General features: G+C 38.7%; 1 protein-coding gene across 5 annotated transcripts in view; it reads left to right on the top strand.

Moving 5' to 3' along the window:
• Nucleotides 1-1,822: 1,822 nt before the first annotated feature.
• Nucleotides 1,823-18,563, top strand: part of F8 (coagulation factor VIII) — a 187,104-nt gene continuing 170,363 nt past the window's right edge. For 2 of the 5 annotated variants that reach the window (XM_078363719.1, XM_054251006.2), the window contains exons 1-2: nucleotides 1,823-1,945; nucleotides 2,821-2,907. In XM_078363719.1, the coding sequence (XP_078219845.1) occupies nucleotides 1,840-1,945; nucleotides 2,821-2,907 (193 nt within the window). In that variant the 5' untranslated portion in view covers nucleotides 1,823-1,839. Of the gene's footprint in view, nucleotides 2,033-2,594; nucleotides 2,908-18,563 lie in introns of those variants that run through there. The other 3 variants (XM_078363717.1, XM_078363718.1, XM_035288840.3) reach the window with 2 other exon arrangements.

Raw genomic sequence — 18,563 nt, 5'->3', positions numbered from 1 at the left:
GTATTTAATTTTTCTTTTGCATTTTACTACATGTGAGTTATATTTAATAAAATTGAATTGAAAATATATCAACAGAAAATCCAGCAACAATTTCTATTATGTTAGTTAAAGCAGCGAGTCCTTTCCTTTCCATTTTTTTTTTTTTTTTTTTTTTTTGAGACGGAGTTTCGCTCTTGTTACCCAGGCTGGAGTGCAATGGCGCGATCTCGGCTCACTGCAACCTCCGCCTCCTGTGTTCAGGCAATTCTCTTGCCTCAGCCTACGGAGTAGCTGGGATTACAGGCACACACAACCATGCCCAGCTAATATTTGTATTTTTAGTAGAGACGGGGTTTCACCATGTTGACCAGGATGGTCTCGATCTCTTGACCTCGTAATCCACCCGCCTCGGCCTCCCAAAGTGCTGGGATTACAGGCTTGAGCCATCGCGCATGGCCTGGTTTGTTAATTTTTAAATTGTGTTTCATTCCTGATCAACATTCCCACCCAGATTATTAATTATAATCTGTTTACTGTAGAACTTTAAACATGTTGGATTGTACTGTACTTGTCTGGAATACACATTTTAAAAGCATTGTAATAGTTACAAATAAGAAAGGAGCACTTTAACAGTGTGCCAAGGCACTGTGAAGAGTGACAGGTATATCGCCCCGCTCCTAAGCTACTCTTGGAGTCATCCCCATCCCAGTTAGTCAACTTTACTATTCAAAAAACCTTGGTGTACCAAATTTTTTCCTCTCAAAGTGCACAGATCCAAAATTCATCAGCAGCTCCCACAAATATTACCTTCACAATGAATCCAGCCACTTTTCACCTTCTCCAGGGGTACCATCATAGCTCAAGCTGCCACCAGTTCTCACCCCCAGTTAACAGGTCACCCTCCTTCTACCCTTTTCCCGCTAGAGTTTCCTCTGTCTGCCGTGATCAGAACGATCAGCCTAAAACATAATTCCGATCACCACCCTCCTCTACTTAGAACCCGACTGTGTCCCCCCATTGCTCTCAGTGTAGAAGTCAAAGTCCTTCTGTTGAAATGCAACCTTAGTGAGACTTTCCATGACCTCTTTCAAAATTGCAACCTGGTCCACCCCTACTACCCCTTACCCCACTTCTTTTTTTTTGCACAGCACTTGTTTTACCTCCTAACACACTGCATAATTTTTACTTATCCCTCTTTCAGTTGCTTATGTTTTTCATCAGTGTATACCCAGTGCCTAGGAAAATATCTGTCTAGGACACATGGATAATTGTGTGGCTGTAGTCAAGCCATTTAACCTCTTTGTACTTCAGTTGCTTTATCTGTATCCACTTTGCACTGTTGTTATGAGGATTAAATCCGACGGCATATGTGTAGCACCTGGCAGAGAATTTATCACCCTGTACTGTAACTGTCTACCTGTCTGTCTCCTCCATTGGACTGTGATTCCCAGGGTGTCCGGAACTGGGATTTCTTCATTTCTGAGGCATAGAAGTGAGGGAGTATGTTAACTTCTCTTCCCAGGTCCACAAGGGGCGTGGTTTCAAAGGCAAGAACTTCCCACGCCAAGCCTCCATCCACTTCCCCATCCAGGAACCTAGAGTTCTTTGTGTAACTTTCCTGCACGCGGGCTAGGTAAAATTCCAGGTGAGCTTCCTTTGTTCAGAAAGCCCGCCAAAAGCCCTGGACGGAGGGGCTATATTGCGGGCCAAGCAGCCAATCCAGTATCGGAGTCAAAGATCAATCACTCCAGAGGAAGTTTAAAAGAACTCCTCTCACTGGACGAGAACGTAAATGGGGCGGGAACAACTTCAAAGTTAAAACTCCACTGCACCTTACTTGCGCGGATATCCCTCTCTGGGATGCCCTCCCACGATAGTATGGGAGCTCGCTCTGCTTCTCTCTTTCTCCTTCTGCCTATTAAATCGCTCTCTGCAAAACTCTTTGGGTCCAATGCTTACTTAACCGGTAAGCTCACCGTGCCGCCATGGCCTCTTCCCCATTCCTGGGGGAGGAAGCCCAAGAAGCTCCGGCACATCAAATGGAGGGGGGGAGGTGAGCCCCATCCCATCCCACGACCCAGTTACAGAAGTATAGCATAGTGGTTAGGAGCATGACTTCTGGAGCCAGAGTAAATGGATTCGAATGCTACCAGTAACAAGCTGTGTGGCCATGCGGAAGTTGCCTAACCTCTCCGTGCTTAAGTTTCAACATCCATAAAATTAAAGTAAGAATAGCAGCTGTATTTAAAAGCACCTGGAACACGCCTGTCTCGCAAACCACGTGGGATACTTTAGGGCCTAGGCCAGGTTAAAGACGTAAGATTTTACTCTGACGGAGGTCGGAAGCCATTGGACGATTCTGAGAAGAGGAGTGACAGGACTCGCTTTATAGTTTTAAATTATAACTATAAATTGTAGTTTTAAAACTCCTGTTCACTTTGATTTCTCCACCCCTCTCTTCCTTTCCTTAAAGGTTCTGATTAAAACACACTTCTCATGCCCCTACTGCTCTCAGAAGTGAATGGGTTAAGTTTAGCTCAGCCTCCCTTTTCCTACTTCAGTTCTTCCTGTGGCTGCTTCCCACTGACAAAAAGGAAGCAATTCTATCGGTTACTACTTAGTGCTAAGCACGTCCAGTGGGTAAAGTTCCCTAAAATTCTCTGCAAAGAAATTGGGACTTTTTACTAAATCAGAAATTTTACTTTTTCCCCTCCTGGGACCTAAAGATATTTTTAAGAAGAATTAACCTTTTGCTTCTCCAGTTGAACATTTGTAGCAATAAGTCATGCAAATGGAGCTCTCCACCTGCTTCTTTCTGTGCCTTTTGCCATTCTGCTTTAGTGCCACCAGAAGATACTACCTGGGTGCAGTGGAACTGCCATGGAATTACATGCAAAGTGATCTCAGTGAGCTGCCTGTGGACACAAGGTAAAGGCATGTTTTGTAGGGTCTGATCAGGGGCCAGAATTGTGGGGATATAAGTCTGCTTGAAGAAAGGTGCAGACATTGGGTTAGGATGGTTGTGATGCTACCTGGGCCCCAAAGAAACATTTATGGGTAAGATGTGCACACATCTGTATTATTAGCACAAATGCTAATTGCCAATTCTTTTCATAGGTCTGACCTATTCGTTGATATTTTGTTCTATTTTGTCCATTGCTTCTCTTTGTCACCTGCTGCTCCTCCAGATTCTAGAGATGAGTAGAGGGAGAGTGAAGGAACAAAGACAAAACTTCCCTCCACCTGCCCAAGCTTCCATAGAGAGATTCAAGGCAATGAAATCCAATCAATATCAAACACAAGTTTCATGTATAGTTCTCTTGTGTGTACATGTGATGTGTGTTCTTTTGTATCTTTTCCTACTTTGGGTGCAAGTATAAAAACAGCCATGAGTTCAGAAACTTTTAATGTTTTGGGGTTCTGGTGCATTTAGGGAGAGTACTAAATAACTTTTTCAATATTGTCTATGATCATCAGTTGATTCAGATTTTTCTACCTCTTCTACAGTAAATATTGGTATATTTTTGGTCTATATTTTAGTCTATATTTTCATAGAAAGCTATTTGCTATCCCTAGATTTGAAATGTATTGGTATCAAGTTACATGAGTCTCTTGTGATTTTATTAAACTGTTCTGTGTCTTTTGTAGTTATAGTTACTTTTTCATTCCTTATGTTGTCTATGTTTTCTTTCTCTCTTTTTTAAAGATAATATTTCTGGGAGTTTTCTTGATTTTATTGGTCTTGTCAAGAATTATCTTTTGGTTTAATTCATCAACCTCTTTTTTTCTGTCACATCAGTTTCTGCTTCTACTTTCATTAATTCATTCCTTCTAGTTTCCTTTGGTTCATTTTGTTGTTCAATTTTTGCTTATTGAGTTGAATGCTGAAATCGTTTATTTTACATTTTGTTTTGTCTTCTTCAAATGTGTACTATAAAGACTTAAATATAATACATATATAATGGCTATGTAAACATTAAATGTGGTAATGTTGCACATACTTTAGAGTCTTTTTGGTTTTCTGTTTGGCTCCTCACCTTCCATCAGTCCCTTTCTCCCCCACCTCAACTAGGTAACCCCAGTACGATAATATATATTCACACACACACACACACACACACACACACACACACACACAGGTTTTCTTGGACATTATTTGTTTTATAACATTGGGACATTATACACACATTTCTCACTAATTAACACCTACTAGAACTCTAAGTCAATTGGCATAGCTTTAATGCAGTATTTTTATAAGCTATATAAGATTCTATGGTATGGCTGTGCCATAATTTAGTCAATACATTCACTTTATTCCAGTTTTGTGGCTTCTATATTCTATATCATTACATACTGGTGCTTTTATAACTGTCGAACAAATTTGCAAGAGGAATATTACCAGAACGAAGGGAATGTTTCCTTCTAAGTTTTAATTTCCAACAAGACCAGAAATTTTCACATTTCCACCACTGAAGTATGAAAACGCCCTTCTCTCTGCATTCACATTAGTGATAAGTTTTATCCTGTTTTTAAAATTTGCCAGTTTTACAGGTGTACAGTGATATTGCATTATTCATTATTACTTTCGTTGTGTTCTTATTATTTCTAATAAGCTGAGCATCTTTATAAATGCTTATTTGCTATTGGATTTATTTGGGGGATTTAACTAGTCATATGCCTTGCCCATTCTTCCTTGGGCTCTTTCATTAAAAAAAAATATGAGAACTCTTTTATTATTACAAGTATTAACCCTTTGTCATGCAGATCTGTTGTTTGTCTGTTCTTTGTTATAACTTTTACCAAAACAGTTCTTAATTTTTATATTCACAGATATCTTTTCTTTCATATCTTCAGAGTTGACAAGTTTGGTTGAAAATGTTTTCCACACCTCAAGATTGTACATGTAGTCTTCCAGATTTTCTTGCAAGATGTTTACTGTTTCACTTTTTATATACATTGCTTCAGTTCATCTGCTAATTACTTTTTGCATATGGCATGAGAGGGATTTGCATAGTTTTAGTTCCATCCAGATCAATAGCCTATTGTGATGGCACCTTTTGCCACTGATTTGAATCAACACATTCATCATATAAAATTATCATATTTATTAGCATATATTTCTGGATTCCTTAGACTGTTTCCTTAATATACTATTATCTTGTTATGCCAATACTATATTGGTTTGATTACTGTGAGCCTATGATATCTTCTGATATCTGGTGGGTGAAAGCAGTCCTCACTATTCTTTTTATACGTTCTTAGACACTTTATTCTTCCACATAAAAATGTTAAGATATTTTTCAAATTAAAAAGATCGAAGCCCTGTTGTGATTCTAACTGAAATTTCATTAAACTCATATCTTAATTTTATTAGTATAATAAATTTAAATAATTTTCTTATTACATTTATCTCTATGTATTTTGTAAGTATGATGCTATTGTTAATAAAATAGTTTCTCCTATTTTCATTTATAAGTGCTTAGTACCAGAATAGAGATAAGCTATTGGTTTGTTTATATTCAGCTTTTTCTTTTGTGACAGGGTCTCATTTTGTCACCCAGACTGAAGTACAGTGGGGTGATCTCACCTCACTGCAGCTTTGTCCTCCTGGGTACAAGCAATTCTCTTGTCTCAGCCTCCCGAGTAGCTGGGACTACAGGAGCGAGCCACCATGCTCGGATAATTTTTGTATGTTTTTTAGAGATGGAGTTTCACCATGTTAGCCAGGCTAGTTTTGAACTCCTGAGCTCAAGCAATCCGCCCACCTCAGCCTCCCAAAGAGCTAGGATTACAGGTGTGAGCCCGCACCCCAGCCAGTGATTCATCTTAAATCTAGCTACCTTACCAAATTTGCCTATTAATTCAAGTAATTTTACCCTAGAGTCTCTGAGTATTGAATCATATCATCAGTCAAATGAGACAGATTTTAGCTCTTTTCCAAAGTTTATAGCCCATTATTTCATTTTATGCTTGAATTTATTAGAAAACAAAAAAAAGTTAAATAACAATGAAAGTGAATATTTCTTCTACCCTATGATTTTACTTGAAATAGTTTTTGTATTTTGCTATTTAGAGTAACATTTGCTGTTTGGTTTTGGTAAATGGTGTTTGTTACTTCTATTCTCATTTGCCACCAAATGTTTATCATAAATGACTTTTCAACAGCCGGTATCATCTGAATTGTCTTCTTTGCTATGTTGATAAACAAATTATGTTAATAGATGTCCTAACACTAAATACCCTTCCATTCTTGGAGTAAAATCTACTATTCATACAATTTGATTATTAGTGGGTTCTGTGTGCTGCTATTTTCTTTAGATACTGTGTGCCTTTAAATGTGAGATGGATCAATAGCTTTTTTTTTTTACTATTATTACTAGGTTTTCACTACTCAACCTACTATAATAATAGTAAACAAAGTTTTGTTGGCTTTATCAAATGAATTGATGAGTGCTCCATCTTTTTCTATCACTTAGAATAGCTGAAGTAACACTTGAATTATGCATTGTCTAACAGTCAGGCAAGACTCACTTATGAATCCATTTGCTCCTAGTGACATGTGCCAGGCTCTTCTATGATAATCATTCAGTTCAACTTTCAACTTATTTTAGGGTCAGCTCTAATAATTATATACCTTTCTGGGAAGTAACTTTTTTTTTTTCAATTTTGTTGTCACAGTGTTGTATGTAGCACTGACTGGTGATTCTTTTACTCCACATTATCTGTAGTTATGTGCCCTTTCTCATTCCTAAATTCTTCTATCTTTGCTATGTATCTTTTTTTTCCTTGAATAAGCTTGCCAGTGATTTGTCTATTTTGTTGCTGGTGGTGCTCTTTTCAAAGAATGAGCTTTTGGATTTGTTGGTTTTTCCTAGTTGTTATAAAGCATTTTTATTTTCCCTGAGCAGAAAAATAAAAAGCTATTGATTAATTAACTGTGCTGTTTTATTGGCATGTAGCTATGCACTGTTCACACATTAATATATAAATCCTGAGTCCATTTTATTTTGTCCAGTGGGAAAACACAAACAGTGAGATTTCCTATGCAAAAAGTGAACAGTTCTACAATGCTAGCCCCGTATACCTTTATTAACATTCCAGAGACTTGTCCTCTCAACATGATCTGACTTCTGCAGGATAACTTTTCAGGAAAAGTATTTTTTGATCAGTAGAGCTTGGAGATATAAAGAAATAAGCAATCAGCCAAGTGTGGTAGTTCATACCTGTAATCCCAGCACTTTGGGAGGCTGAGGCAGGAGGATCACAAGGTCAGGAGTTCAAGACCAGCCTGACCAATCTGGTGAAACCCCATCTCTACTAAAAATATAAAAATTAGCTGGGTGTGGTGGCACATGCCTGTAATCCCAGCTACTCAGGAGGCTGAGGCAGGAAAATTGCTTGAACCCGGGAGGCAGAGGTTGCAGTGAGCTGAAATTGCACCACTGCACTCCAGCCTGGGTAACAGAGCATGACTCCATCTCAAAAAAAAAAAAGAAACTCTCATATTCATTAACTGGACCTCAAGTTTCTTAAAGTTCACCACAAAGATGAACTCCATGAAGGTACTAGTTCTCAAAGTTCAGTGTGCATACGAATCACTAGGGAAGCTTATTAAAACACAGGTTCCTAGGCCCCATCCTCAGCAAACTATTTACTCCCCAGGTGATTCTACTCCATCCTGCCCCAGCTTTACTGAGGTATAATTAATAAATAAAAATTGTATATATGTAAGGTGTACTATATACTGTTTTGATGTAAGTATATGTTGTAAAATGGTATACTATTAAGGGTTTTCTTTTTGTTGTTTTCAGAATAGTTTGTAATATCTTCTTTGATTTCATCTTTGATAATCTAGAAGTATGATTTTAATTGCTTTTTAAATTTTTTTATCAAGTTTGTTTGTAATATTTGGATCAACTTTGAGTATCTTGTTAATTTCCTATTGGCTGTGTAACAAATTACGTCAAATGTATCAGCTTATGACAACGCCCATTTACTATCTCACAGTTTCTATGGATTAGAAGCCCAGGTGGGCTCAGCTGGACTCTGTGCAGGGCCACACAAAGCCAAAACCAAGGTGTTAATAGGGCTGCACTCGTTATCAAAGGGTCTTGGCAAGAATGTGCTTATAGGCTCATTTGGAATGTTAGCATAATTTAGTTCCTTCTCTCACTTTCCATGTAGTACCCTCTATCAGCAATGGTGCATCAACACTCTGTCATGCCTGGAATTGCTCTGACTTCAATTTTCTGTGCATATCTCTGGCCTTTTCTGCCTCTCTCTTTTTCTTTTGAGGACTCATGTGATTACAATTGGATAATTAAGGATGCTAACCCCATCTCAAGGTCAGGTGATCAGCAACCATAATTCCATATGCAAAGTTTATTTTGCCACGTAACATAATATATTTTTGGACATCACACCAAGAAGCAAAGGTAACGAGGGTCAAATTTTTACCTGCCACAGGTATAGTTTACATACAATGAAGCATATCCATTTTAAATGTGCAGTTTGGTGAGTTTTGACAAATACATACACTCACATAACCACCACCGTAGTCAACATGCAGAGCATTTATTTACATCAACCCTCCTGCAACTTTTTAATGAGTCGCTCCCACTGACCTGGCCTCAGGCAATAAATTGCTATCTAGAAATTACAGATTTGTTTTCACATGTTCTGAATTTTTTATCAGTTGAATCATGCATACTTCTATGGCTTTTCTTCAGCATCATGATTTGGAAATTCATGCAGGTTGTTGTATAAAGTATTTCTATCCTTTTCATTGCTGATTACTGCTCCATTATGGGATTTTATCACAATTTTGGATTATTTCCAGTTAAGGGTGAATACAAATAAACCTGCTATGAACATTGTTCCACATGTATTGTGTGAACATCTGTTTTTATTTATCTTAGTTAAATATCTAGGAGTGGAATTGCTGGATCATATGGTAAGTGCATGTTTATAAGAAACTGCCAGACAGATTTCTTGAACATACCAGTATAAACTCCCACCAGCAATGCATGAGAGTTCCAGTTGCAATATATCCTGGCAACATTCGATGTTGCCAGTATTTAATGACTACATAGTAGTATCTCAACTTTACTTTTTTTTTTTAAATGGAGTCTCATCCCATCACCCAGACTGGACTGCAGCGGCACAATCTCAGCTTAACTTCTGCCTCCTGGGTTCAAGCAGTTCTCATGCCTCAGCCTCCTGAGTAGCTGGGACTACAGTCATGTGCCACCATGTCCAGCTAATTTTTGTATTTTTAGTAGAGACAGGGTTTTGCCATGTTGGCCAGGCTGGTCTCAAATTCCTGGCCTCAAGTGATCCGCCTGCCTCGGCCTCCCAAAGTGCTGGGATCACAGGCTTAAGCCACTGAGCCTGGTTATACTTTTAATTTGCATATCTCTGATGACTAAAGATTTTGAGCATCTTTGCATGTGCTAATTAGCTATTCCTATACCTTGTTTGAAGTGTCTATTCAAATCTTTGGTCCTTTTTTTTTTTAAACCGAATTTCGACTTTTATTTTAGACTCAGGAGATACATGTGCATGTTTGTTACATGAGTATGTTGCATGATGCTGAAGTTTGGGGTATGAATGAATGGTCCTGTCACTGAGGTAGTACATAGTACCCAATAGGTGGTTTTTCACCCCTTGCCACCCTTCTCCCTCCCTCCTCTAGTAGTCCCTAGTGTCTATTGTTCTATGCCCATGAGTACCCAATGTTTAACTCCCACTCATGAGCAAGAACATGTGGTATTTAGTTTTCTGTTCCTGTGTTAATTCACTTAGGATAATGGTTTGGCCAGTTTTTAATTGGGTTGTTTGTCTTGTTATTGTTGAGTTTTGAGAATGATTTATATATTCCGGGTGCAAAACTTTTCAGATGTACCTGTTTTGAATATTTTTCCCCATCTATGGCTTGCGTTTCATTTTCCAAATGGTGTCTTTCAAATAGTGGAAAAATATAGTTGTAATTAAGTCCTATGTAGCTTTTTTTCTTCTATGATTCATGCATTTTTTTCCTGTCCTAGGAAATCTTTGCCCACCTCAAGTTCACAAAGCCTTTCTTCTGTTGTCTTCTAGAACTTTTATCATTCTAGCATTTGTATTTACGTTTATAGTATATTTTGAGTTAAATTTTCTGTATAATGTGAAAGACATTTCTTTCTCTATTGAATTGCCTTGACAGCTTTGTAGGAAATTAAATGACTATATATAGGCAAATCTGTTTATGTATTCTCTAGTTCCATATATGTGTATATCTGTGCTTATACCAGTACCAAATTGTTTAGAGTACTGTAACTTTATACTAAGTGTCTTAATATCAGACAGTCTAAAACCTCCAACTTACTTTTTTATTGAAATTGCTTTTGATATATTTAAGCTTTTATATTTCTGTATTAATTTTATAGTCAACCAGCCAACTCCACCAAATAGCCAACTGGGATTTTAACTGGAATTGAATCTGTAGATCAATTTGGGGAGAATTGATATTTAAACAATATTGAAGTTTCCTTTTTTTTTTTTTTTGAGATGGCGTCTTGTTCTGCCTCCCAGGCTGGAGTGCAATGGTGCAATCCTGGCTCACTACAACCTCCACCTCCCAGGTTCAAGCAATTCACCTGCCTCAGCCTCCTGAGTAGCTGGGATTACAGGCATCTGCCACTGCACCCAGCTGATTTTTGTATTTTTTTAGTAGAGATGGGGTTTTGCCATGTTGGCTAGGAGGGTCTGAAACTCCTGACCTCAAGTGATCCACCTGCCTTGGCCTCCCAAAGTGCTGGGATTACAGGCGTGAGCCACCACACCTGGCCAATATTGAAACTTTCACTACAACAACATGGTATGTCTTTGTTTCTTTAGATTTTCTTTAATTTCCCTCTAGGATATTTCATAGCCTACAGAGTAGTTCTTGCAGGAATTTTATTAATTGCATCCCTAAGTTTGTTGGGGGATTTGATGCTATTGTTACTTGTATCATTTTTATTTGTTTTTGTTTTCCAATAATTTGTCACTAAAATGTAGAAATTCAATTTATATTTGTATATTGACTTTGTTCACTCTAATCTTGTTAATTTGCATTTTAGCTCTAGTAGCTTTTTGCACTTCTTTTAGAATTTCTATATATACAATAATGTTGCCTGCAAATGAAGACAGGTTGCTTCTTCCTTTCCAAACTAGATGCTTTTTATTTTTTTTCATGCCTTACTGCACTGTCAAGGGCCTCTAGTACAATGTTAGGTAGAACTGATGATAGGAAAATCCTTGTCTTGTTCCTTTTTATTTTTATTTTATTTTATTTATTTTAAAGACAGGGCTTCACCATGATGGCCAGGCTGGTCTTGAACTGCTGACCTCAGGTGATCCACCCACCTTAGCCTCCCAAAGTGCTAGGATTACAGGCGTGAGCCACCGTACCCAGCTCTCTTGTTCCTGATTTCAGAGGGAAAGTGTTCAAGATTTTACCATTAAGTACAATTACTTGTAATTTTTTTATAGATGCCCTTTGTCAAATTGAGGAAGTTCCCTTCTATTCTTGGTGTGAGAGTTTTTTTTTTTTTTTGAGACAGAGTTTCGCTCTTGTTACCCAGGCAGGAGTGCAATGGCGTGATCTCGGCTCACCGCAACCTCCGCCTCCCGGGTTCAGGCAATTCTCCTGCCTCAGCCTCCCGAGTAGCTGGGATTACAGGCATGCGCCACCATGTCCAGCTAATTTTTTGTATTTTTAGTAGAGATGGGTTTCACCATGTTGACCAGGATGGTTTCAATCTCTTGACCTCGTGATCCACCTGCCTCGGCCTCCCAAAGTGCTGGGTTTACAGGCTTGAGCCACCGTGCCCGGCCAAGGAAAGAGATTTAATGAATTCACAGTTCCACATGGCTAGGGAGGCCTCACAATCATGGCAAAAGAGAAAGGAAGAGCAAAAGCACATCTTACATGGCATGGTGGCAGGCAAGAGAGTATGTACAGGGGAACTGCCCTTTATAAAATCATCAGAGCTCATGAGACTTATTCACTATCAGGTGAACAGCATGGGGAAAAACCCACATGATTCAATTACCTCCCACCAGGTCCCTTCCACAACATATGGGGATTGTGGTAGCTACAATTCAAGATGAGTTTTAGGTGGTGACACAGCCAAATCATATCAAAGAGTAAGACTATTCTTTTTTTTTTTTTTTGAGATGGAGAAAGAGTGTTCACTCTTCTTTATATGAAAGAGTTTGTGTAAAATTGGTATGATTCTACACATGATGATCATTTCTTTCTTAAATCTTTAACTATATTCACCAGGGAAATTATCATATCCCAGCAATTTTTATTTGGTTTTGGTTTGGTTTTTTTTTTAAGGGTCTTAATTATGAATTCTATTTTTTAATAGGTAAAGGGCTATTTGAATTTTCTATTTCTTTTAGGATCAATTTTAATAATTTCCTTTAAGAAATTCCATTTGAGACTGGGCATGGTGGCTCACACATGTAACCCCAACACTTTGGGAGGAGGCAGGAGGATTGCTTTAGATCAGCCTGGGCAACATAACAAGACTTCATTTCTACAATTTTTTTTTTTTTTTTTTTTTTTTTGTGACAGAGTCTTGCTCTGTTGCCAGGCACCAGGCTGGAGTGCTGTGGCACGATCTCGGCTCACTGCAATCTCCATCTCCTGGGTTCAAGCAGTTCTCCTGCCTCAGCCTCCCGAGTACTTGGGACCACAGGTGCGTGCCACCAGGCCCAGCTAATTTTTGTATTTTTTAGTAGAGACAGGGTTTCACCATGGTCTTGATCTTTTGACCTCATGATCCGCCTGCCTCGGCATCCCAAAATGCTGGGATTACAGGCGTGAGCCACTGTGCCCGGCCCAAAATTTTGTTCTAATTAGCCAAGTGTGGTAGCATATGCCTGTAGTCCCAGCTACTTGGAAGGCTGAAGCAGGAGGATCACTTGAGCCCAAGAGTTCAAGGCTGCAATAAACTATGGATCATGCTACTACACTCCAGCCTGAGCAACGAAGCAAGTCTCTGTCTCAAAAAAAGAAAAGAAATTCCATCTGAGTTGTTGAATTTAATAGTATAAAGTTCAGAATATTTCCTTATCATTTTTTAACTTCTTGGAGGCATGATTTACATACTATAAAATTCACCTATTTTCAGTGTGGAGATTTTTTTTCTTTCTTAAATCTCTGCTTTTTAATTGACATATAAATTCACATATCATAAAATTAACCATTTTAAAGTGTACAATTCAGTGATTTTTAGTCCATAAAAGTGTGAAACTATCATCTTTATTTAATTCCAGAATATTTCCATCACTTCAAAAAGAAACCCTGTAATCATTAAATAGTCACTTCCAATTTTCTTCCTTTCCCCAGCCTCTGGCAACCATTAACCTACTTTCTGTCACTGTGGTTTTGACTATTCTGGGTATTTAATGTAAATGAAAGGATATGATATGTGGCCTTTTATGTCTAGCACCTTTCACTTAGTGTGTTTTCAAGATTCTTCCATTTTGGGAGAATGATAGAGGAGTTAAGAAAAGAAAGATAGCCGGGCGCGGTGGCTCATGCCTGTAATCCCAGCACTTTGGGAGGCCGAGGCGGGTGGATCACAAGGTCAAGAGATCGAGACCATCCTGGTCAACAAGGTGAAACCCCGTCTCTACTAAAAATAGAAAAAATTAGCTGGGCAAGGTGGCGCGTGCCTGTAATCCCAGCTACTTGGGAGGCTGAGGCAAGAGAATTGCCTGAACCCAGGAGGCGGAGGTTGCGGTGAGCCGAGATCACGCCATTGCACTCCAGCCTGGGTAACAAGAGCAAAACTCCATCTCAAAAAAAAAAAAAGAAAAAAAAAGAAAAGAAAGATATTGTAAGAATGAAACTATTTTCGTTTTTTAATTTAAAAAAATCTTCCATTTGTTAGTATGTATCAGTGTTTAACTTCTTTTTATGACTGAAGAATACTCCATTGTATGGATGACCACATTTTGTTTATCCATTCATCTGTTGATGGACTTTTGGATTGTTTCCCCTTTTGGCTATTGTGAATAATGCTGCTATGAACATTCATGTACAAATCTTTATGTACATATGCTTTTATTTCTCTCAGGAATATACTTAGGAATAGAATTCCTAGGTCACATGGTAATTCTATGTTTAACTTTTAGAGGAACTGCCAAACTTTTTCAAAGGAGCGGCACCATTTTATATTTTCATTAGCAATGTATTAGTGTTCCAATTTTTCTGCATTCTCATCAACACTTGTTACTGTCTGTGTTTTTAATTATAGCTATTCTAGTGTGGGTGAAGTGATATCTCATTGTAGTTCGGATTTGCATTTCCCTGATGACTAATGTTATTGAGAGTCTTTCCATGTGCTTATTGATCATTTGTATATCTCCTTTGGAGAAATGTCTATTTAAATCCTTCACTTATTTTTTAATTGGATTTTTAAATACTGAGTTATAAAATTTCTTTATATATTCTTAATATTATACCCTTATCAGAGCTATGACATGCAAATATTTTTTCCCATTCTGTAGTATCCTGTGACGCACACAGGTTTTCATTTTGATAAAGTCCAATATTTATTTATTTTACTCCTTTGGTTGCTCATACTTTTGATGTCATATCTAAGAAATCAATGTCAAATCGAAGATCACAAGGATTTACACCTATATTTTTTTCTGAGACTTTTTTAGTTTTAGTTCTTCCATTGAGGTCATTGATCCACTTGGAGTTAATTTTGGTACATGGTGTGAGGAGGTGATCCAAGTTCATTCTATAGTCTATATACCCTGCAGATGAGCAATGTTAGTGACTTTGAAGTAGAGGCCCAGATTGTCAGTAGCCTGGTATCTAACTAAACAATTAACCATTTATTCTTGAAAGTTAGCCTTTTTAACAATTAATTTTGAGATAATTTTACTTAATACACTGTGTATATTTCAATGTCCATCTAGTATGCAGCCTGAGGTACAAAGAATAATATTTTGAGTATAAAATTGAATTGAGTGGAATACATCATTAATTTATTATCTAGCTTTCCACTGTTGTATAGGCAGTCACATGTATTTACCAGAAAGAAGTTGATCAAATTTTTATTTTGATGAAACCCTTTTAGTCTTTAGATTATTTTGATACTGATTAACAGGATAAGCTGACTCTAGACACATCCTGACAGCCTCTGCCAAGGTTTGAAATAAACAGCTGGGAAAATTCAGTTTTATATTATCTGTTCCTGCAGCTGCTCAGTTTCTTCTAACCATGGGTCAGGGAATATAATAGGTTTTCCGATTAGTTTTAGATAAAATGTGAAAGAACAGTTCATGTCAAGGACAATGGTTGCCAAATATATTTGGCAGGATTTCTATATTAAATCCCAAGAGAAATACACAAACAAAACCCCTCAAAAGTTAGGAAGGAGGAAACCCCAGGAACCCTGGAACATTTTGTCACTTACTATGCAGATTAGCCTGAAAGAGACAGGCAAATAAATCACTTGTTTCTCCCACAGTGGAAAATATTCACTCAAATGAAAAAGGTCCCAGGCTGGGGAGCTGAATATTTTCCTGCAATAGGTTCATCTCAGAACTGAAGCACACACTTGCAGGGTGTTAATGCTGTTAGGAATGTCTAGTAATTCCCTTTCAATAAAGTCCTGTCCTGAATCACATACTGCTTGACCTCAGGCCTAGGCCATTTTGCTTCTGTGTCTCACAATCTTGTTTCTCTATTCTGTTTTATCACTCTTCTCTGAGAGAGAGGAAAAGTGTTTCTGTGTGCTCTTGATCCTGTTCCCTCACTGATCTTCCAACCTCTTGCTCTAGAACATATTTTATATGTGTCTTATATCTTCATTTTAGCCAGAAACTATTATTTATTTATTTATTATTTTGAAACAGTCTTACTCTATCCCCCAGGCTGGCTGGAATGCAGTGGCCTGATCTCAGCTCACTGCAACCTCTGCCTCCCAGGTTCAAGTGATTCTCCTGCCTCAGTCTCCCGAGTAGCCGGGATTACAGGTGCGCCCCATCTCGCCGGGCTAATTTTTGTATTTTTAGTAGGCAAAGTTTCCTCATGTTGGCCAGGCAGGCGTCGAACTCCCGACCTCAAGTGATCCTCCCGGCTCAGACTTCCAAAGTGCTGGGATTACAGGTGTGAGCTATCGTGCCCGGCCTTTATTCAGGAACATTTAAAGTGAAAGCACATCCCGAGATTGCAGCTCTCAGGGAAGGCGTGGAGAACTAGAGGACGCCACACTTTCAGACAAAGTCTGGTCGCTCACGGAGCAGAAGATCCCCCAGTGGAGGAAACACACGGGTCGCCAGCGTGACTCTCGTGGCCGGTGCAGCGGTTCCGCCCGCACCTCGGCGCGGCAGCTCTCGGAGCAGAGTAAACACATTTGGAAGACCTGCACGGGCCCCCAGCACAACACCAGTGCCCGGCGCAGCGGCAGTGATGGCACCTCGGTGAGGCAGCGCTCGGCGCAGAGTAAACGGGACGGGTTCCCCTTCTGACCGAGGTTTGGAGTCCTGGGAAGGCAGAGTCGCCTACTACAGACACAAGAAGGAAGCCAGACAGGAGAATCCTGGGCAGAAAAGCACCATCAGTTTTAACGCCGCTGCTCTGGCCCTGGGAACTAACAACCTGGACGTCCACTCAAGAGACCTAATCTGAAAGTTGGTAATTTCAAAGACGACAGGAGGATAAATTTACAATGACGGGAAGAAACCAGCGTAAAAAAGCTGAGAAGACTCAAAGTCAGAACGCCTCTCCCTCTAAAGATGATCACAGTTCCACATCAACAATGGAACAAGGCTTGATGGAGAACGAGCTCATCCTGATGACAGAATCACTCTTCAAGGAATGGCTAATAACAAACTTCGGTGAGTTAAAAGAACATGTTGTAGCCCAACGTAAAGAAACTAGGAACTTGGAAAAAAGGTTTGATGAAATCCTATTGAGAATAGACAACTTAGAGCGGAGTATGAGTGAATTAATGGAACTGAAGAATACAATACAAGAACTCCGAGAAGTATGCACAAGTTTAAACACGCGAATTGTTCAAGCAGAAGAAGGGATATCAGAGGTCAAAGTCCAACTTAATGAAATAAAACGTGAAGAAAAGATTAGAGAAAAAAGGATAAAAAGAAATGAGCAACGTCTCCAAGAAATGTGGGACTATGTGAAAAGACCAAATTTACGTTTGATAGGTGTACCTGAATGCGTCAGAGAGAATGAATCCAAGCTGGAAAATACCCTTCAGGATATTATTCAGGAAAATTTTCCTAAACTAGCAAAGCAGGTCAACATTCAACCCCAGGTAATACAGAGAACACCACAAAGATATTCCTCAAGAAGAGCAACCCCAAGGCACATAATCGTTAGATTCACCAGGGTTGAAACGAAGGAGAAAATACTAAGGGCAGCCAGAGAGAAAGGTCATGTTACCCACAAAGGCAAGCCTATCAGACTTACAGCAGATCTCTCAGCAGAAACTCTACAAGCCAGAAGAGAGTGGGGGCCAATATTCAACATCCTCAAAGAACAGAACCTTCAGCCCAGAATTTCATATCCAGCCAAACTAAGCTTCACAACTGAAGGAAAAATAAAATCTTTTATGAACAAGCAAGAACTCAGAGATTTTATTACCACCAGGCCTGCTTTACAAGAGCTTCTGAAAGAAGCATTACACACAGAAAGAAACAACCAGTATTAGCCTTTCTAAAAATACACCATAAAGTAAAGAGCACCAACATAAAGAAGAATTTATACCAACGAATGGATAAAACAGCTGGTCAACATCAAATGGCAGTAACCCTAAATATAAATTGACTAAATCCCCCAATCAAAAGACACAGCCAAAACCCAATGGCCTGTTACATCCAGACCTGTTTCACATGCAAGGATACACAAAGACTCAAAACAAAGGGATGGAGAAAGATTTACCAACCAAATGGAGAGCAAAAATAAATAATAAATAAATAAAAAGCAGGAGTTGCAATTCTCGTATCGGATAAAATAGATTTTAAAGCAACAAAGATACAGTGGTAAAAGGATCAATGCAACAACAAGAGATAACGATCCTAACACCCAGATAGGAGACTTAGATTCAATGAGACAGAAAATTAATAAGGATATCAAGGACTCGAACTCAGATCCGGAACAAGTAAACTTAATAAATATTTATAGAGATCTCCACTTCAAATACACAAAATATACATTCTTGTCAATACCACATCACACCTACCCATAAGTTTAAATGAAACATTGATTGGCCATTATTAATACCCAATTTTTTTCAAAATAAAGCAATATTTCCATTTACTCTCCCTCTTTTTCTTCCTCTTTCTTCCTCTCCTTTACTTATTTTTTTTTTCTTTCCTTCTCTCAAAAAAAAAGGAATCAACTTGTAAACCTCTAGATCCAGGTCGGCAATGTCTCTCTCATTGCTTGATTTCCTTCCTTCCCTTCCCTCCCTCCCTCCCTCCATGCTTCCTCCCTTCCTTCCTTCCTTCATCCCTTCCTTCCTCCCTACCGTCCTTCTTCCCTCCCTTCCTGCCTTCCTCCCCCC

This window comes from Callithrix jacchus, chromosome X (assembly GCF_049354715.1).
Source record: "Callithrix jacchus isolate 240 chromosome X, calJac240_pri, whole genome shotgun sequence".
NCBI lineage: Eukaryota > Metazoa > Chordata > Mammalia > Primates > Cebidae > Callithrix > Callithrix jacchus.
The sequence above is the reverse complement of the archived record's forward strand: the minus strand, read 5'-3'. Positions and strand labels throughout refer to the sequence as shown.